This window comes from Anolis sagrei, chromosome 4, assembly GCF_037176765.1.
Source record: "Anolis sagrei isolate rAnoSag1 chromosome 4, rAnoSag1.mat, whole genome shotgun sequence".
NCBI classification, from domain to species: Eukaryota; Metazoa; Chordata; class Lepidosauria; order Squamata; family Dactyloidae; genus Anolis; species Anolis sagrei.
The window spans coordinates 205,463,351-205,484,862 of NC_090024.1; the positions used below are offsets into that span (position 1 = coordinate 205,463,351).

Genomic DNA, 21,512 nt, shown 5'->3' on the forward strand with positions numbered 1-21,512 from the left:
GTCAGAGATAGAGGCATATCCTTTACCATCTGTGAATGTCAGCAGATAGTGAACAAAAATCCCAGTAACCTATTTCCAGGAAGCCATTGGCCAGCATAACATTTTAAATAGGAAAGAAGCTCTCAAATTTAAGTGTTCTTTCCTCTGCTTTAGAGAATACCTTTTGAGAACATTTTAATACTGTAGACTATACAAGCAATTGGGTGCAATTTTTCCTTGAATTGCTGATAAACATCATCAGCTTTACATTTGATCAGCTTCGATGTTCTAGGATGTGTTTGTTTCAAATTTATCCTGATATAAGACTAGAGCCTGGTTCAGATTGACCTAGAAGATCATGCTGAGAAAAAAATGTCTTCTTGTGTCTCATAGGAACTCAAAGAAGTGGGAAAAGATCAGCCCAAAACAGTAGCCGAATTTCCTGCCAACACCTCCAAGAATCGGTACCCGCATGTTCTGCCATGTAAGCTTTGGTCAAATTCAGAGACAGTTAATTTATCCCCTATTCCTGGTAGCAGTCTCCTGGTGTTAGCAGTGTTACAAACTATACTTTTGTGCAATTGTCAACTACTTTTCAACTTTTCAGAGCCCTCTCCCTGCTTTATTCCAGTTCCTCTTCCTGCTTTGCAAGGCAATGCTAGACATGCCTCCTTAGGCATAAGTGCCACTGGGTTCACTGGGGGTTCATCCCAGGTAACCAACTATAAAGTGCAGATTTATTGCTTTGTAGGCTAATAAAGCCTTTAATTTGAAGTATCAAATCATTTTGCATTTTCTCCTTAATTTGGTTTTGTTGTTGTTAACTGCCTTCATATTGAACTCAACTTATGGCAACCCTATGAATGAGAGACCTCCAAGTCATCCTACCTTCAATAGCTATGCTCAGAACTTGCAAACCCAGGGCTGTTGCTTCACCGATTGCCTGTATATTGGGGATGCAGTCTTTCTCTTTTCCTATTGCCCTCCACTTTACCAAGCATTTTCATATTTTCTAGTGATCTCTCTTCTCATGATACGGCCAAATTATGATAGCAGTTTAGTCATCTTGGCTACTAGGGAAAAGGGTAATGCCTAATTTGTTCTAGGACCCATTTGTCTTTCTTTTTAGCAGTCCATGATATAATAAGAACTCTTTAAAATTAGTTTATTTTCTTCCTTTTCCATGGTTCAGCTTTCACAACCATACATAGTAATGGTAAATATGATGGTATGGATCCTACTAATTTTAGTATTCAGTGGTATATCTTTACATTTCAGGATCTTGTCTAGTTACTTCCTAGCTGCCTTTCTAAGTCCTAGTCTTCTATTGATTTCTTGGCTGCAGTCTCCACTCTTATGAATGATTAATGATTGCAATGTAGTATGGTTTGCTTTCCCCTCACTCAAAGACTGCCAATATCTGACTCCATATCATGAAGGCTCTATAAATGAGGTTATGCTATCTTGAAGAGTTAAGGATACACTGTGAGTTCAAGAGAGAGAACCTTGTACTGTCTGACCTAGGAAAGCGATCTAGTAGAACTGAGTTGCTGGACTTGACGTGAGACATTTCCCCAGTGAAACACTGGGAGAAGTCTTCCTGGTCCAAATCCAACACTCTTAATTACACAATTATGCTGACTTGGGATGATAAACTTTGTAGTCTAACATAAACAAAGGACACCAGTGTGGAGAAGGATGCTCAGGTGGCTCACATTAATTTAGACTGGCAGACATACTTAAAAGGTCCATCAGTGTATGCTCTTTCTGCAACTGCCTGTGCCATGTAGTGTACTGCTGCTGTAACACAATTCCTGAATCTGACCTCATTGCAGATGATTACTCCCGAGTGAAGCTGAGCCTGATGGATGAGGAACCTCATAGTGACTACATTAATGCCAACTTTGTGCCAGTAAGTTCCCGCATACCAGTTCTACCAACATCCCACATTAAGCAGCATTATGTGAATGACTCTGAAGTATGAATGTCATGTTAGGCTTCACAAATGAGTGAAGCAAAATCTTGACTGCTGCAAAAGCCCAGTAATATGGATATAAGACTCTTGGTCTAAATGGAACTAGATTAAATAGGCTTTTCAGAAAAATATGACAAACAAAGGGGAAAGTCTGAAAAAGACAGTGAGTAATGGGTGAGATTGTAACTGGATATAAGCACCAGAAATTCATTAAGTGTTTGTCATAATAACCGTGAACAGAAGTAGAGATCAAAGAGAATTATAGCTAAAATTAGAACATAGCAGGTCCATTATAATAGTATGAAGGTATTTTTATCATATATAGAATAATGGAAAAACTGTTTTCAAAGTGATAAATAGGAAAATTGTGCCAAGATAAACAAAAAACAGGGAGGATGAGATGAAAAGGTAAAGTTTTGTATGTTGGTTTAGCAAGGTGTCAGATAACCAGATCATTATTCTGGAAGCTGGTTTAGAAGTAGACAGGTAGCTGTGCTCTCAGTTTTTAAGTTAATTCCACTCTATTTCTAAGTACAGTAAAATGAAAGTTAAATGAAAGTTCATTGATGCCGCCCAGCAATAAGGTGGTGTTGGCTTCCAAACAAAAATTAAACTGCAAATCAGGCCCTCCTTCAACCTCACACAGACTATTTGCCTTTCCCCCATATTAATACATACATGTTTAACTATATTTATCATCTCCAGTATTTTAAAATATAAATGTTTAAAAGTGCAAAACTACTTGGGTGTGTGTGTGTGTGTGGGGGGGGGGGCATTTTATGATGGCATCATAATGGACAGCAAATCGGCACCATGCACACAGCTGGCTTCTTTTTCAGATCTTCAAAATGGAGAGGAAGAGGCATGTGTGGGTTTAACATGGCCAAAGCTCTTCATGAGAAGCCCCACTACTTTAAAATTTTACTTCTCTTTCCTCTTTCTCCTGCTATTTACAGCTGCATGTTAAAGAGCTTGGATGTATCCCTCATGCCTCTCTGGTGATTTGTCCAGGTAATGGGTTAATGCATGTGCATGTGGTAGTCATATTCACCCACACATGCCTGCATATATGTAGACGATATGCATACGTATTTACATAGCTGTCATGTTTGCATGCCCGTGTAAAAACACTGTGGTTAATGTGCATGTTAACATTGAAAACCAGCATCAAACCTGCTTATCACAAGAACAGATGTGTCTCCTTTACAGGCAGCATTGGCTGAAAATGAGTCAATGCAAGGTAATTCTTACATTTAAGGGAGAGTTGGGTTCCCAAGCAGGAGTACAGATGCGTCTCTCTTTCCTGGCGAATACAGTTTAGCCAGATAGTTATTCCATCGGAATATTTGTAAGAACTTCCTCATGGTTAGAGCTGTTCAACAGTGGAAGATGCTGCTTGGAGTGTGGTGGAGTCTCCTGCTCTGGACGTTTTTAAACAGACACTGGGTGTCCATCTGTTGGGAGTGCCTTGATTGTGTGTTCCTGCATGATGGCAATATGGGACTGGATTTGTGGTTTCTCCCAACTCTGTGATTCTATGAAATACCCATCATATATGGAGATGGAGAGATAGATGGGACCTGGCTAAAATACAGTGTTAGAGAAAGGAATGGAGTCTACCCTTCTCTTGCTAATAACAGTGGTTGGTGATAACTTCGTGCAAATTGTATTGGGACTGAAGTGTGGGGAGAAGTGTCCTACTGTCTGGCATGATATCAGTGTTGTTTAAACTCCTTATTTTAGTGATAAGCTATCACACAAAATATGTAGTTAGCAACATGAGTGATTTAATCATAAAAGAATTCTGAATAATGTAGGGAACATAACAAGCTTTTTCATTTTTAAAAGGCTCACAAATATGTTAAGAAATTCCTTAACATATTTTGGAGTGACAAGAAATACTCCAACAGTGCATCTAATCGTTTTGCTCTACTTATAAAAGCATTGATATGCCATCTTTCTATTTTAATAGAAAAAGGCCTGAGGCAGTTAACAATAATTTTAAAACAATGTTTAAAATGAGACAAAAAGTAGATCAAAGCAGATAGGAAACACAGATTAAATTTTCAAAGAGTCATTAGGAAAGTATAAACAGTATTTTGTCAAGTTGAAGGCCTGCTTAAAAGAAGCATCTTCAAACGCTGTTGGAAGAACATCTGTGACAGGATTAAGTAGATTTCCAGTGTAGTCATTGACCATGGTGGCAGGGAATTCTGGGACTGATGGTCCAAATTTTACCTTTTTAAGCTCTTGTAAAGACTTATCATGTGTTTCCACCAGCTGCATTGCATATGATAATAGCTACGGCGGCGCAATGGATTTAACCCTTGTGCCAGATGAACTGCTGACCTGAAGGTTGGTGGTTCAAATCCACGAGACATAGTGAGCTCCTGTCTGTCAGCCCCAGCTTCCCATGCGGGAACATGAGAGAAGCCTCCCACAGGATGGTAACACATCTGGGTGTCCCCTTTGTAGATGGTCTATTCTTTCACACCAGAAGCGACTTGCAATATATTCTCAATTTGCTTCTGACATGATAAAATAAAATAAAATAGAAACAGCACTCAGTATTTATTTATTTATTTGCTTTGCTTCTATACTGCTTTTCTCAGCCGAATGGCGACTCAAAGCAGTAGAAGTTTTCCTCATTTGAGGATTAGATAATGTTCCTTAACATTCTTGTTGCATTATGGCTTTAATAAGCAGCACTTTTAATAGAACTTGGAATGTGAGTAGAGAAATTAGGGAGGTATTACGACAATATAAAATGCTGGTGATCAAGAAACAAGGAAGGAAATTCTGCAATCAAAAAGGGCTCATTGTCACAGTGGATGGAGTGACAGCACCCCCCCCCCCCCCGTAGCCGGAATCGAGCATAACCTCCAGGTGCCAAAGTTGGAAAATGCTGAAATACCTCTATCTCTCTCTCTCTCTTGTATGTTGAAAATGGCATTGAGTGTTTGTCGTATATGTATGCATTATGATCTGCCCTAAGTTCCCTTCGAGATGAGAAGGGCAAAATATAAATACTGTAAATAATACTTTGTGGGGGGATTTCTGAGGCATCGCTTTTTCATTCATGTCTTTGTTTGTGACCAACTGCTATAGCCATGATGTGGATTCAACTCTGTTATTAATAGCATGGAAATAGGTTGGCGCATGGAGAAACAGGTTGAGCTCTTTCTTCTTCAGGTTTCTTCCAGCTTTGTGACTTGGCGGTGCCAAGAGAGTATCCGCCAATGGATTGAAAATACAATATTGCTTTGTCTCTGCTCTACTCCTTGGAGAATGTGAGCCTTTCCTCTTTCCTCTATTCTGAAAGACCCAATAGAGAGCACTAATGTGAAAGCTTTAAAACATTCACTTAAAGGACCATTCCTTTCCATGCTTTAACATTTACATAGATATTTGCTGTGTGCTATACTGAATGTCATATGGAGCATGCAAAATACTATTTGGGCCTTTAAACTGTATTTCTTCTCAGTTGTGAGTTGAAATGTAGTGTTCAAAAATTACAAAAAGACTTGGTAAAAATATTTAACAGTTCTCTAAGAGGATAGAGAATTAAATATCTAAAAGGGAAACAGTGGGAAAACTGAATATAACCGATTGCAATTTATATAGTTAGTCACTGTGCAGCTAAAATAAATCTCTTCTGTCTGTTAATAACTAGTTACATGAATATTTTTTGGAGAGGAATACATATGTCCTGTTCTCTGCCTTCAAACCATTTTTGACTTATTGTGATCTTAAAGCAAACTTTTGTTTTGATATGTTCCAAGCTGGTCTGTCTTTGTCTTCTTCTGATGCCAAGAGAATGTAACTTGTCCAATGTCCTTCAGTGGCTTACCACAGATGAACAGGATTTCAAACCCTGTTGTCCAGGGTTGTCTGATTCTCAAACCACTACATCTTGCTTTGCTCCACAGACACAAGCTTATCTTAACATTCAGCCAACTAGAAACACAAAGAGACCCACATATACATACCTGCATATAAAAAGGGAGAATGTCTCTAAAATATATATATTAAAGGCGAGTTTTGACCTATACACACATAGTATACTTAATTACACATTGGGGCAACCCAGTAAATTCCACAACACAGCAAAACTACTTCTATTATGTTCAGGAAGACAGGATAAGCCCAACTCTAGCTTTCATTAGATTGAGCCCAAAGTTTTTTCAAGATAATCTAATCCCCCCTTTTAAAAACATGCAATATTTTTATTCTAAAAAGTGATACTTATATTTTTCTTCAATATATGTGTATGCAAAAAAAAGTATTATGTTTCTGTTAATTTTCTCTCTGTGTGACTGTAGGGTTACAACTCACCTCAAGAGTTTATTGCAACACAGGGTCCCTTGAAGAAAACCCTAGATGACTTCTGGAGGTTGGTCTGGGAGCAGCACATCTGCACCATTGTGATGCTCACAGTAGGCATGGAGAATGGACGGGTAGGTTAGTCTCAGAAAGGAGGTTACACTTTCTCAATCTAGTGCATAGACAGGATGAAGATTTCCTTTCATCCACATCCTTAAATTTCTGGTGTTCTAGACCAGATCAAATGGAATTCTAGAGAAAAATTAAACTTGATTTGTAGACATGTGTAAGATGTTCCTGACTTTTAAAACCATATATCCAGAAATCTCAAGAGACTCAACTCATTATCAAAGGGCAGTGGAGAGCCATTTCCCTGCTCAGCTGTCCCTCCTCATATTAGAGCAATCATGATTTTGTTTATAGAATTGAATGACCAGTGTTTCTAATGGCTTAAATAAATTAATTTCTTCCAAAATTGTGGCAGATTATTAGTTGTTTTAGTATTATAATGTAATCACTTTTATACATAGATGGTGCCAGTGTAGTGTATTGGTTTGAGAGCTGGAAATGTTTTTATAAGGAAAAAATAGCATATTTCAGTATGTTAGCTCTTTTGGGGGAAAAATATGAAGACTGGGTGTATTAAGAAACAGGCTCACAACAAAATAATGTGCCTCAAGCTTTATTACCTTCATATCTGAGGTTGACACATATTTTTTTTAAAAAAACCCACTTTATTAATTGCTTTTAGAATGCACATGCACTTGAAATAACATCCTAACTCTGAATGGAAAGATTAGGTAAAAGGAAAGGCTCTGGTGTTTTTAAAACCTTAACTCACAATCTTGAAGCTAAGAACACAAGAAAGAGAAAGGAGATAAAGATGGTTTTTTATGACCATGTATCCTACAAGTTGCCTAGATACACAAAGTATTTATGACACTTCATTGCGATAAATGAAAAGAAAAATGAGCTAAAAGAACTCAGAATGATTGCAGGCATGCAGGAGGCCCTATACTATTTGAAATCCCTAACTGCTGTGACATTAATGAAAAGAGAGTGAGAGAGAATTCTTCATTTTCCACCAGTTTTCACTGCTGATAAAGGGACAGAGAGGGACCAACCTTGCTTTCCATGGTAGGTACATGTGCATGTTGGCAGAGAAGACAAAAAGTGCTAACAAGTCAGAAAATGCAGATTATTATCAACAGCTGTGTGCCACTGTGGATATTAGAAAATCTAATTTGTGCTATCATTATTTTGCATACACACAGTTCCTTACTTCCTTTGGAATTCTTCAATGTACTTGGCCTCTTCTTCTAGGTGCTGTGTGAATATTATTGGCCCTCAGACAGCTCTCCTTTCTGTTCGGGACAAATCAAAATACATTTGCTTGCTCAGAATTTTGCAGATGAGTGGACTACAAGGGAGTTCAGGATTCAACATGTAAGTACAAAACTGGCAAATACAAGTCCATCTCTTCAATGTTCTCAATATTTTGTTGAATCAAATAGTAATGATAAAGCAAAAAGAAATCTGGTGATCAGATCAAAATCAAATATTTATACTTTACGAGCTATTAATAAAATCAGGAATAAAAAAGATATCTTAAAGAGAGATTGAGATATGTGGGAAGAGAACCCAAGGCAATTTTAATCACAGATAGGGATCCATCTGCACCATAAAACCACCTTAACTGCCAAGGGCTAATATTATAGAACCATGGGTTTTGTCTTTAGCCTTCTCTGTAAAATAGTGTTAGTGGCTTGCCAAATTACAAAACTCATGGTTCCATAACACTGAACCATGACGGTAAAGTGGTGCCAAACTGCATTAATTCTACTGTATAGGCGCACCCTAGATCTTTGACCTTTACCACCAACACCACCCCACCACTATTCTGGTAGTTGACATTTTAATATATAATTATATATAGTCTACTGTGGTTTCACCAGATCTCTTTTTTTTAAAAAAAGTGGAAGCTGCTTCACATTCCCCCATGAGAGAAAATTACTTCACATTATAAATCAAATAAATGAAAAAATATAGGGACTGCCCCTTTTCTTTGATTTTATTCAACCTCTCCTTTTGTTGTCCCATAACAACTTGTGATGCCTGACTTGTTGTAGCCGGTACTAAAGTGGCATCTTGTGTTGCAGGAAGGGCTAAATATGGAGCGGAGAGTGATCCACTTGCACTACACAGCATGGTCTAATCATGGTGTTCCTGAGTCCACTGCTTCTCTCAATGCCTTCATAGAGCTGGTCCGAGCACATATGCAGAGTGCAAGTGAGACTGGGCCTACATTGGTACATGGCAGGTAAGTTGCAGGCAGCCCACCCTGCTCTTTTCTTAATCAGCATATGCAAAGCTGACCAAGAGATCATGAAGGAACTAGCTTAAACCCATTCTTGTTTTCTTGTTTAAGAGCTGGATCAAACATTTAGTAGTAGCATGTGATATGGTTTTCCTTGGATAATATAGATTAGACATTCAGGTAAGGGACATCACCTTTAAAGAAAAGGATCTATTGTGGGCAAGCCAGTTTTATAGTATGATGAATGGCATGACCAATGGTATTACCATGCTTGGAAAATAATTTTAAGAAAGTTTTTTTATCTTGCTTTTTTATCATATCATAAGTTACTTGAGAAACTATAAGTCATTTCTGGTGTGAGAGAATTGGCTGTCTGCAGAGACATTGCCAATGGGACACCTGTGGGAGTCTTCTCTCATGTCCCTGCATGGGAAGCTGGAGCTGTCAGACAGGAGCTCATTCCATCTCATGGATTTGAACCACCGAACATCAGGTCATCAGTTCATCTGGCACAAGGGTTTAATCCATTGCTTCACCGTGGCTCCAATTTTTAATAGTACTTGTTGCAGGGTTCCAAAAACATACTCTGGCAACTCTATAACTTTCTCTTTTTGAAATCCATCTCCTGTTGGTTTTAGAAAGAGTGGAATTAGTAGGTGGGACAGAATGGGCAGAATGAGAAAGAACAAAACCTTCTAATACAGTCGTTCTCAACCTGTGGGTCTCTAGATGTTTTGGGTCCCAGAAATCCCAGCCAGTTTGCCAGCTGTTAGGATTTCTGGGAGTTGAAGCCCAAAACATCTGGGGACCTACAGGTTGAGAACCACTGTTCTAATATAACTGGCATCATTAAAAATCCCTGGTTTACTGTTGTTGCAGTGCAGGTGTAGGCCGCACAGGAACTTTCATTGCCCTCGATCGTCTCCTGCAGCAACTGAAGCATGAAAAGGTAGTGGATGTGTTCAATACCATTTACAGCCTGAGGATGAACCGTCATCGGATGATCGAAACCTTGGTAAGAAAAATGGGAATTCCCTCTCAGATACCCAGTTGTCCTGTCATCAAATAATTCAAGATAAATTTATCCTTTCAAAGGAGTACCTATGACTGTAAATGGGAAATGTAGGAGAATGACAAGGTCCTAGAGTTGCAAGAACCAGTGATGGATCTAGAGACAGAGAGCAAATGAGAGATGCATGTCTGGGATGAGAGAATCCAAAATGTTTCTGCCATAATTCGGTCTCTGGAATCTGAATACCTGGCCAGTTAGATTTTTCAGGGGTCTGTGGCTTGAAATAATGGCCTCTCCAGGTTGCTGGGGCTGAGACAGTTGAGGGGTCTTCTCTTCAGCAGGATGTGGCAGAAACCGAAGGCATACCACCTTTCTTTTAGGTTTATAGAAGAGATAAAGAGATGCTTTGTGGGTCACTGTGTCTGTTAAACAGGAAACACCGACTCATTGAGCATGTCATAGAATCATAGAAGAGTTGGAAGAGAACACATGGGCCATCTAGTCCAAACTCCTGCCATGCAGGAAAAGCACAATCAGAGTACCCCTGACAGATGACCATTCGGACTGTTTAAAGGCTTCCAAGGGAGAGCTTCCACCACCACGTGAAGGCCAGATGTGACTACAGATACATCTCCCAACAGTTCCCTGGAGTAATGTATTGTCGAAGGCTTTCGTAGCCGGAATCACTCAGTTCTTGTGGGTTTTTTCGGGCTATATGGCCATGTTCTAGAGGCATTTCTCCTGACGTTTCACCTGCATCTATGGCAGGCTTCCTCAGAGGTCCCTGGAGTTTTTGTTTCTTGCAACTATTCTGTCTTGGTGACTTGTACTGCTCTTGTCATTGTGTTTTCTTGATCTCTGGGCTGACTATGATGAACAACTCTGTGTTGGTTTTGGTTTTCTGTATTATTAGCTTGGTACAACAGCTCCTGGGCCGGCTGATCACTTTCCATCTGTTTCATCCTTCATCTTGCTGAATTACCTCTCACTGATTTTGACTGGATTGACTACCCTATTTTCTTTGCTTCAAATCCACTTTATTCTTGGCTTACTCACTGATTGTATCATAGGCCAGTTCTACACATTAGGTTTCAATGAACTTCCTCTAGCTTTCTTTTTCCAAAGCTGATGGGAGGTATCACTGTATATTTCTTTATACATTTGGACAAAGGTAAAGTTGTTACTTGGCATCTTTTCATTGGTATATTGTGTTCCCTTTATGAGCTGAAAATACAATGGGATTTTTGAAGATGCCCAGACACATAGCTAGGCTGATTTGTTGTTCTTTTCATGGAAGAGCACAAAGTAAAGGCTTATTCAGTCACAAAACAAGTAAGTGCTAACTCTGGAAGACAGGACAGAAGCTTCAAATCATAAATTATAGTAAGATGTTATTGTAATTCCATTTCAAAGTGTTGTGATGCCAGTACACTCCTTGTGGTGCCAGCACATACCTAATGGCGATTCACTGTGTGCTCTTCTTTTCTAGGGGCAGTACATCTTCCTCCACAGCTGTATTCTAGAGAAGATATCTGAAGAACCACTCCTTGACCAGTCTGGTCTAGAGCTGTGAGTGCCTACTCAGTGTTCTTTTCCACTACAGCATACCTTCATGTGCCTTTTCTTTTACTGCTACCCTACCAAAAACAGCAGTCCCTTCTTCCCATTCCCTTATGTGTTAATGAACAATACTGGTGCAGGTTCAGAACCATCAAAAGTATAATATCAAAATGTAGGTGTGTTCTTATGTGTGCAAACAAGTTTCCAAAATTAATGATCTGGAAAGGTCACTAGGAACAATAAATAAGTTCATTGTCACCACTGGTATGCAAACATACCTGCCAGTGAATCACAATAATGGCTTGTTCTATAATAGGACCCTAATGTCACAGTTTTGGCCCCTTCTTAGTTGTCTTGAGCCCAGGAGAGCCCTTTATTTAACAATAAAGGACTCTCCTTTATTGTTAAATGAACTGGTTCCGGTTTGATTTGTGGTTGAATAACCTGTCTTCCAATATTCCCAGATGAAATGGGCATCTGGGAATGTGGCAATTTGCTTTTGCCTGAGTCAACTGGGAAGGGCAGGGTTTCTCCCCTTCTCTCTTATCTGGCCTGCTAAGTCCACTGAGTTCAAACTACTTTTCCATTTTGAACTAAGTTTGCAGCAATAGAGGTAAGCTGAGGACAAAGGGGGAAGTAGGAAGGAGAAACCGGGGTATTTTAAACTCAGCTGAAAAAGTGGAATGGCAAAGGATTAAATTGGATTGTCCCTAAACAATCAAACCCATTGGAAAGTATTGAATAAAGATCATTCCTGCAGGTAAAACAGCCCAGGGGAGCGTGTGTGGAAGAGCTGTCTTCCACCTTCATAAGGGTTGAAAGTCTGTGAGATCCTCAAATATAGTGGCAGAATTGCATGCAGACAGCCGACTGCATTTTCTTCTTTCTGCACTAAGGATGTAGAGATCTGTGCCCTTGTGTTACATAGAGCTATGTATCCAAGTAATGATGAAGCTGTTCTATTGTGTTTGCTCAAGGTCACACCCAATACCTCTGAAGAATTTTGTGCAACATCATGCAAAGAATTGCTCCAAAGCCAATGCTGGTTTCCTGAGAGAATATGAGGTAAGAGCAGGACAGATGGTATGCTAAACATAAGAAGATTCTCTTGAAAATCAGTATGACAAATGGATGCTCAGAGAAATTGGGGTGGGGGGAGTAATGCCACATCGCAGCCGCAACATTATGAGTTTAGGCCACTAGTTCCCATAAATCCATGATTCCAATTCCCCTCCTAGTAGAGCTAATACTTATAGCAGTGAAGGCCAGCCACAAATACTACTCACATTCATTCACACATAGCTGAAGAGAACTGTCTCATCCAGTCAGGCGATCCCTGCAATACTTATTGTTTTCATTAGCATATTCACTATTTGCATATTCACATTTTGATAAACACATTGCTGCAATATCAGATGGGCTGGTGTTTACATGCAAGTGGCTGTTGCAGATCTAACATCTTAGAGAAAATACATTTCCATATCTTCTTGAAGAAATGTAAACAATTTGCAAATTCAGCTGCACGTCACCAAGTGATAAACATAAATATTCAAGCAATGACCATAGATATTATGAAATGAGTTAAAGAGGTTTCTTGTCTGCTTTATTTCCATCATGGGGAAATGCTCACAGGCTAATTTAGGTTGAAAGCTTGGTTTAAAGTTCCAGTTGAAGCAAGGGAATATGACAGTGTATCCCACACATTGCCTCCCTGTTGTCAACCCTGGCCCCTCTGTACTCTAGTTAATATGCAGTTATTTAGCAGTCTTGGAACAGAAAGAGGCAACCCTATACAATCATGGGACTGCAAGGCCAAGCTGCAATTTCAAACAACCACATGGATCTAGCATTTTATTTATTTATTTATTTATTTAAAACTGAGCCCTTGAGACTACACATTTTTGAACAGATGCCCTTGTCTTTTTCCCCAGATGGAAGAATGTCTGAAGTGAAAAGGTTAAACAGGCCATCTTTTCCTACTGTTCTGCCACTAAAATTGACAGCCCAGAATATACTATTGCTTTTTTAAAAAATGTCATAGGAAAGAACAAGCAGCTGCATGACACTTATGATTTGGTCCTCAAAATCTATGTCCTTGTATTTGAATTTTCCAATTTTCCATCTCTATATTAGTGGCTGGGTCAATTGTTGAAGCACCTGGCAAATACTACTTGCCTTTTCCAATACACTAAACTGAAGATGAAAAACAGGTGAATGCACAAGCCCTCCACTTATCCACTTATCCACTGTCCAAATATCCCATTTCTCTTTTTTCTATTCCTTCTCTGCTTTCTTCCAGCAGATGCTCTTGGAAGCTGCAAAAGAGGAAGTCAATTCTGTTTTCCCATTTTCTGGAAGCCAACCCCTTGGACTTGAATCCGGCAAGATCTCTTGTGAGTGATAGAGTTTGTTGAGGGTTGGGGTTGGGGGAGGAGAGAAGCCTTGGTGATCAGTAGTTATTTACATCTTGATCCTTGCACATAAGAATGAAAAAAATTAAAAGTTTTCACCTTGCTTGGTTGGTTCTTGTACAGCAGTGGTTCCCAACCTTTTTTTGACCAGGGACCACTTTGACCAGGGACCACTCTCCAACATTAGTACCAAAAAGCTTACTAATCAGCATGATTATTGTATCTGTTTAGCATTTTTGGTGTCTGTTGCTCCGAGGGTACTATTGTGTGTGCTTTTTGTCATGGCTTTGGGCCTGTACAATAAACTATTTTGATGGTGGTGATGATGGTCAACTTTATATTTGGTTTGGGGTGCTGATTCAGAAAATTGCATTGAATAGACTACATCAGCTCTAATTTCTGATACAGAGCATACACCATGGTCAGCGACAGGGAAGGAGTGGCAGGCAGCGAGAAGAGAGTGGAAATAAAATAAATAAAATAAAATAAGTAAAGAGGAAGGAGGCTCGTGGACCCATTTTTTGTCGTCGCAGCCCACTGGTGGTCTATGGCCCACAGGTTAAGAATCACTGTTGTACAGTCTTTTTTTAATTTGCATTTTGGTACTTTTAAACTAAAATTTGAGGAAGTTTTAAAAATAAAAACTTCACATTTTAACAAAATGTATTGCTTTTTCAGAGCAAAATATGTTTTGTACTATTATTGGTGGTGGTGGTAGTGGTGGTGGTGGTGATGATGATGATGATGATGATGAAAAAAATCACAATTTCATCCAGTTTCACAAAAGGAGGAAAATTTCACATTTTTTGTCAATTTCTCAGAGGATGAGAAAATGTGTAAATTTTTAGTGGCCCTACATTGCTGGACATATGTATCAAATAACCACATGTCAAGGAAAGGGTCATAAGACCATCTTTTTAGGATGGTTTCAGTTCTTCCAGGGAAGTTAGTTTCAGAGATTGGTACAAGAAGCCTTCAAGTTGGCACCTTGGTCTTTGACAAGATTTCATTTAGTCTTCTCTGTTGTTCAATATCTATTTGAGAATGCTGAGAAATACTAACATTGACGTTAGTAAATTATCATAAGGTGCATTTTAGTCACCTCTCTGGAACTGCTGTAATGTACTCTAGCAATAGTTTGAACAATAAAGTTTCTTATTTTGTTCAAGTAAGTTGAGCCACCCTGATGTAACATGCCACATTATATTAGTTATATTCCAGGAATAAACTATACAATGTCCTCTGGTATCCATTTGGGTTTGGTTCCAGGATTCCCCATGGATACCAAAATCTGTGGTTGTACAAGTCCAATTATATACAATGGTATAGTAAAATGTGTCCTTTATGAAAAATGTCAAATCAAGGTTTGCTTTTAGATTTTAAAAATATTTTCAAGTTGTGGGTGTTTGAATCTGAGGATATAGAATAATACATGGATATGGAGGATCAGCTATATGTGTTTAACCCTTAGTGCTCTTTGTAGTTCTTGAAGTGTTATATAGACAGTGAGGCAAGGTGAGGAGCAGTAAATGTATCAGAAAGCTTCATTTTATGAACAAAAGCTATACCTTTGTGGCTATTAGGATAAGAAAGCCTGCGATAAGAACAAGACTACTGAGTAAGAAGGCAGCCAGGCTCCCTTTTTGACGTCAAACTTCCATTATTCTCTTGCCTTAGCCTTACTGTTGCTGCTGCCACGGATTTCCTTGTAAAGTCCTGATATTAGAGAGAGAAGTAATCAGAGCCCATGTCTTAATGAAAGAACTATGCAAGTTACAAAGATAGGGACACACAAGACCTTGAATACATAGTCCTGTGAGAATTGGTGGTGGAGGCTCCTTCTTTGGAAGCTTTTAAACAGAGGCTGGATGGCCATCTGTCAGGGGTGATTTGAATGCATTATTCCTGCTTCTTGGCAGGGGGTTGGACTGGATGGCCCATGAGGTCTCTTCCAACTCTTTGACTCTATGATTCTATGGTGGTAAGTGGAACAGTTTTGAATGCACCAGGCTAAGGTTATGGATTGCTTGGTGTGAAATCTCACTGTACTAGGCTGAGGTGAGCCTGATTCACTGTGCCATGCCAGCCTTCCTTTTGACACTAAGATTGTTTTATAGATGACCGTTCTAAAGTGAAGTTCTCACCATTGGATCGGGATCCTTTCTCAGACCTCTCACATGTCTGGTTCATCCCAGTAAGTCCACACTTGAATTACATTTAGCCTTTCTTCTGGCTCTCTCTTGTTCTCTCTCCAAAGGTCTTTGCTGCTTGGCTTGCTACATGCTGCAAACTGATCATGCCGAGTTCATGTTTTCCCATGGCAAAGCTCTCATGTTGACTTCTACAAGTGCATGACAAATTATGTATATTAATTCATAAGACATGTAGACTAAATAAGTGCAACACAGTTGCAATCAGACTGAGAAAACGAACAAATGTCGGCAGTTTCTCCAGGAGTCTGCCTTCAATTAGCTGAGTATTTTTATCAAGATCATGAATAAGGATATGGGAAATACAGGACTCAAATTTACAAACTGGCACAAGGCAAAGATAAATTATTATCAGTTGCCAATATTTTTGAGGACTGAATTAAAAATCAAACTATTGGAGATTTAAGCAGAAATTCACAAATAAAAGACTAAATTGTGAGAGGGTTATTTCTGCACATTCAAAAATTGAGAATAATCTATGAGATAGTTGACTTCTCAACTCTTAGGATTAATAGGTAAATTTTAATGAAAATGTTTTAAGTAATCTATTTATGAATTAGAACTGCGAAATACACTTATTTCATCCTCTGAGTGTTTGCTGAAGATGTAAAATCCATTCTGCTCAAATAAATAAATAAATAAGCAAATTGCTTAGGCAAGATTACTTAAGACCAGACCTGATGAATCAGCATGTTTTGATAGTTAACAGCACTCCAAATTAGGAATGTGATGCTTTATAACCCTTTCTGCCTATTTCCATTATTTGTTATAAGCTGCCTTTCCCCACTCAGTCATAGCTAAAGAATAGGTACCAATAAAATGTGAATTTGTGTTGCACTGTAGCCCTGGATCACCTTTTTACACAACACCACACAATGTTCAGATAATCCAATAAGTAAAAGTTTATTAATGAATAAGTATAAAAGGAAAAGGGCAAGTCAAAAAGAAGCAGCAAAAGTATAAAAAGTAATTCCCAGCGAGATTAAGAGTTCATCAGCTTTTGAACTAAGCTGTCAAAAAACAATCCACTGAGACCTGATTTAACACAAAGCAAAAGAATACTTCAGCCGGGTAGTGTTCAAAAGGTCTACCCCTAAACATGAAAACAGGAACATAAGAAAGGCAAAACCTCCAAGAACATGAAATCATAAACAGGAATCAAACCAGGAATCTTGAAATACAGGAACCAGGAACTTAGGACTTGAAACCGGGAGCTGTTTTCCCTTTTTACAGCATTGTTCTCACTAAAGGCCTGAGAGCCCAGAAACCACTTAAAGGGCCTCATTCCCTCCCATGACATCACTTCGCACACATCTGCTTTTTCTCTCCTTATCTCTAAGTTTCTGAGAAAAGTGAGTTTGTCTTTGTTTCACATTCTGCCTGCTAATTTCAAGGCGACTTGATCTAGAAAAACCTTTGTCTCCCACATTCTCCTAAAAAGGCCACTTTCTCCTGGGAACGGCCTGGAGATTCCAAAACATCTCCCTCCAGGCGCCTGCTATTTTCCACAGACTTCTTGGAAATTACAGGTTGCAGTCCATTATCCTATTCCTCATGCCCTGAATACTCAGAAAGCTCATCCAATGCTTTCCAGGCTACAACAAGGATCAAAGTTGGGAAAGCCAAGAAGCTATCAGATATTAGATCATAGGAAATTTAGAAAAACTTCCATTACCAAACAAATCACTAGCCTGAATAGGGATCCTTTATTATATGTGCTATTGAACACAGCCAGTGCCCACCCCCTGTGTAGGCAGAACTACTCTAGTATCCGAGATCAATGGGAATAGGGTAGACATTGTTATCTACATCCATATCTTAGTGCTGCAATTAAAGTTAATTTTCATAACATTATCCCAAAATTTGAACCAGACTTATCTACTGCCACAGATACTCCTCTTCTTCATCTGCTAGATCTTTTCCTCCTCCCACCTAATTCTACTAATGGTGCATCTTTTCTTTTCTTTTTGGCAGGGATGCAACTCAGTCAAAGATTATATAGCTATTGAAGGACCAGACAAACTTGCCCTGGAGGAATTCTGGGGTCTAATCTGGGAATATGGAGTCCATACCATCATCACGCTTCTACCTGGGCAGATGAATTGTCCAGTAAGAGATTTTTTTAAATTTAAAACTCTAAGGCATAATTGATTTTCTCCAATTAGCATATATGTTTTTCCATTATTTAAAAACTATTTTAAGTGGTTTTAAATTACCTTGTTGTATGCATTACATTATTTCATAGGTTTTTAGTTTTTTTATTATTCTGATTGTTTTAACCTTTCTGAACTTTCATTGTCCAGCAGTGTGAACTATTCAGATATAGGGCAGAATAAAAATATAGCATTTGCTTGTTTTGCCAATATTTAGGTATTGCCTCCCAGTCCACAAAGACAAGGGAGGGAGGAAATGTAGAACCACCAAATGCTGAAGACAGAACATTCTGGGATAGTATGGTACAACAGCACAGAATGACAATAGTTCAATTTGATATTTGACTTTAGATGTTGTCATGCCTTGGTTTTGCATAAGTAGTTTCCATGCAACTGGAGTGTCTTGACAGATGAAGATGTATGGACAGGAACAATAGTACAGAGTTTTCTATTTGAAGTGGTTCCATCTTTCCTGTCCCACATGTGCTTTGGCTTTTACTTGTTATACTAGTGAATGGTGCTATTGAATGAAGCCACATTTATTTATCTTCCAACTGCCACAGTAGTCTAAAAAGTCTGAGTTTCTTTTAGTGCAGTGTTACCTCCATAAAAATCTTTTTTCAATGAGTCCAATAGAAATATTCATAAGGAGTATTAGGCTGAAATTGGTCATCCCTGTTCACATTGATATGCCCTGGTGTTGTGAAATTCACTCTTGTGCATTCTTCTTCTAAAGGTGACAGAAACTACATCTTTGAGTAATTCATGTGTGATTCACAAATTATTGCAAGGCTCTTTCTTGGGCATAGTTGTTCGGAATTATGGTTGTGCCATCAGGCTATTTGGAAGCAGAAGATTGTGTTTGGTATAAGGAAATACCTTGTTCACCTCGTTCTGTTGCCAAGGAAAGCACACATCAGTTCACCAGGATGATTTCTGTGGAGTTCTGATGTGGCAAAATCCCACCCAATTAACCCATGACACCAAAACGAAGTTTGAAAAAAATCTATAAATTTCTGAATTCCCGAACTAGCCTAACCAGCTGGTAGCCATAGACCAAAAAAATAACCTTTTATAAGCTCTTCACCAAACCAGAATTAACTTGCATGTGCGTAATATTCTCATCTCTAACTATAGCCTTCTTTTTTTCTTTCTTTCTGTGTAGGCTCCAGACAATTCATGTTGGCCCTCTGAGAGTGACCCAGTCTGCACAGAGAGGTTGACCATCCAGCAAGGCCCAAAGAAAGTCATTTCAGGATGGCCATGCATTCAGCTCAGACTAAAATATGTACGTAAGTCAGAAATGGAGGGCAAGGTGGCAAACCCCGTGGAGCCATGAACAGATGCTGTATAGAAATCAGCAGAATGGGAGATTACTGAGTGCAGAATTTAAGTAGAAGACTTTATATCAGGGTGGGAAGCTGGAAGACTAGGCTGCATGAAGCCTCCTGGACATCTTGGGAGGGCTGCACCTGCTCCCATAAAAATCCTCATAATATTTAACCTCCACACACTCCCTGTGGAACATTGGGACATATTTATGGGCATTTCTGTTGCCTTAGGGGGCATTTAAAGGCATTCTGAGGCAATTAAAATAATTTCCCATATATTGAGGGTCTGCCTTGAAGGTCCTCATCCAGAGGCTCTTGCCAGAAAAAAAGGCAAATAGAAACAATGTTTTTATCTAGTCTCCAAAGTCACCTTGTACCTAAAGTTAAAAACTTTTGGCTGACCATTGACAGTTGTTAACTGAGTAGTTTAAAGTCCTGTGGTTTCTGATGGCTGCTCCTATTGTTTTAATAGTTGTGTTGTTTGGAGTGATTGCAAAGCTGTTGTTGATTTCCTTCTTCATACCTGTGGAGTGATATATCCCTGGTCCCCAATCCCTCTCCGCTTCCCACATTCCATAGCAGGATGGAAGAAGTGAGAATGATGAAACAGACAAGGATGTATGCTGGGGGACTGTAAGCCAAACACCCACTGGAATCAGTTGCACCATGCTTTCCACCCTCTGTGCCCTAGCTCATTAAAGCAATTAATTTAATGGCCAATAAAAACAGAACTGGAGCAGACAATATCCTAGGGCAAGCAAGATCATCACCATGTTTGTTTGTTAACTGGACCACTTTTTGTCCATGTATGTCATCAAACTTTCCAGTTGCACAGAATTCTTCATTCACATACCTGCCCTTCCCTTGTTTGATAGACACAATGCTTTATTGTCTTGGCAGGAAAAAAAGGCCAAGGAGAGACTGTTGCAAAGGTTCCAGTTCCCTCTGGCAGAAGGAGAGGAGCTGCCAGACCCTGAAATCCTAGTAGGCTTTCTCACCATGGTCAGACAACTGGTGCCATATCGGAAAAGAACTAGCCCGGTGATCCTGCATTGCAGGTAAGTTTCCCTCCTTGGGCTCTCACCTAGCAGGCCAAGGCTGTGCTCCACATGCGCATGGGATATTCTCAAGTGCTGAGTGAATGTCAGTAAATATAACAGCTTAAGGGGTGTGCTTAGTCTCTGATGTTTCCTACTTCTTTCCTAGCTTGGGCGGTCTGGGCCAGATGGGGATGTTGATTGCCTTGGATACCCTCTTGCAACAGTTGAAAGAAGAGAAAAGTGTGGACATATACGGTGTCGTTTTGCGGCTGGTGAGGAGCTGCTGTCTCATGACTCCAACACTGGTATGTGAATGGCAAGGGGGGACAAGACAAGTGGGTTGTGGCCAAGAGGTTGAGGCTGACTGGTGTTGTGTAGTTTCTATCCCCGAAGCCAATGAAACATTTCACAGTTTCTGGCTGCTTTCCTTCTTAACTGTGTTGATATCTTTCATTGTCATTCATAGTGGTTGCCACTCAGATTCAGATAAAAGCAACAATGAAGCATTTGCTTAGGGTCCAGAGCAAAAATTCCCATCTAGATCAATTGTGCTATACCTTTTGTTTAATCGCCCACTGGCAGGAGGTGGATAATCACCTTCAAATATGTGATTTATTTGGTTTGAACCCCCAATAATTCAAATATTTAAATGCTAATAGCAGTATGTGGTGGGGTTTACTAACCAGAACTTTTCTTCTTTGTAGTCTGTGAAAATCACACCTGTGGTAGTTTACTGTGCCTGCATAGTCAGCTCGAAAACTTCTGGAAAGCATGTTAAGCTGTATGGCTGCAGTCCTGCCCACCCTCCCCAGAATACATAGCCAGAAGTAGGGACTGTAGCCTCGGTTCCTTTCATTAAAGTCTGCCCTATCAATACAGGGTTAAAGTTGCTGTAAGAGCCCAAGCTCCCCACCTCCCACACATACACATTATTTCTACCATATCCATGAAGAGAAGGGAAATTATCCGACAATTTTCATACAGTGAACAATTTTGGATCAGTTTTCTTTAACCAAAGGTAGACGAATGTTTTCAGACTTTTCCTCTCTGAGGGATACTACTACATATTGTGCAGTAAGAAGTAGGATTGCTAGAGGAAATCATTACTATTGCAATTGAGTTTTAAACAATATAAGTGGGTTAAGTGTGTGCTCCCATAGACCATGTCTAATACTGCTTGGGAATGATTACTGTAGATTCT

At 39.3% G+C, this 21,512-nt stretch overlaps 1 protein-coding gene across 3 annotated transcripts in view; it reads left to right on the top strand.

The window, feature by feature from the left end:
- LOC132773310 (receptor-type tyrosine-protein phosphatase V-like) overlaps positions 1–21,512 on the top strand; it is a 76,996-nt gene that overhangs the window by 50,885 nt on the left and 4,599 nt on the right. For 2 of the 3 annotated variants that reach the window (XM_060772492.2, XM_060772490.2), the window contains exons 23-36: positions 373–463; positions 1,815–1,891; positions 6,277–6,411; positions 7,601–7,723; positions 8,437–8,597; positions 9,474–9,609; positions 11,096–11,175; positions 12,144–12,231; positions 13,466–13,559; positions 15,695–15,771; positions 17,762–17,896; positions 19,106–19,228; positions 20,172–20,329; positions 20,478–20,616. In XM_060772492.2, the coding sequence (XP_060628475.2) occupies positions 373–463; positions 1,815–1,891; positions 6,277–6,411; positions 7,601–7,723; positions 8,437–8,597; positions 9,474–9,609; positions 11,096–11,175; positions 12,144–12,231; positions 13,466–13,559; positions 15,695–15,771; positions 17,762–17,896; positions 19,106–19,228; positions 20,172–20,329; positions 20,478–20,616 (1,617 nt within the window). The remainder of the gene's footprint in view (positions 1–372; positions 464–1,814; positions 1,892–6,276; positions 6,412–7,600; positions 7,724–8,436; positions 8,598–9,473; positions 9,610–11,095; positions 11,176–12,143; positions 12,232–13,465; positions 13,560–15,694; positions 15,772–17,761; positions 17,897–19,105; positions 19,229–20,171; positions 20,330–20,477; positions 20,617–21,512) is intronic. The other variant, XM_060772491.2, reaches the window with a different exon arrangement.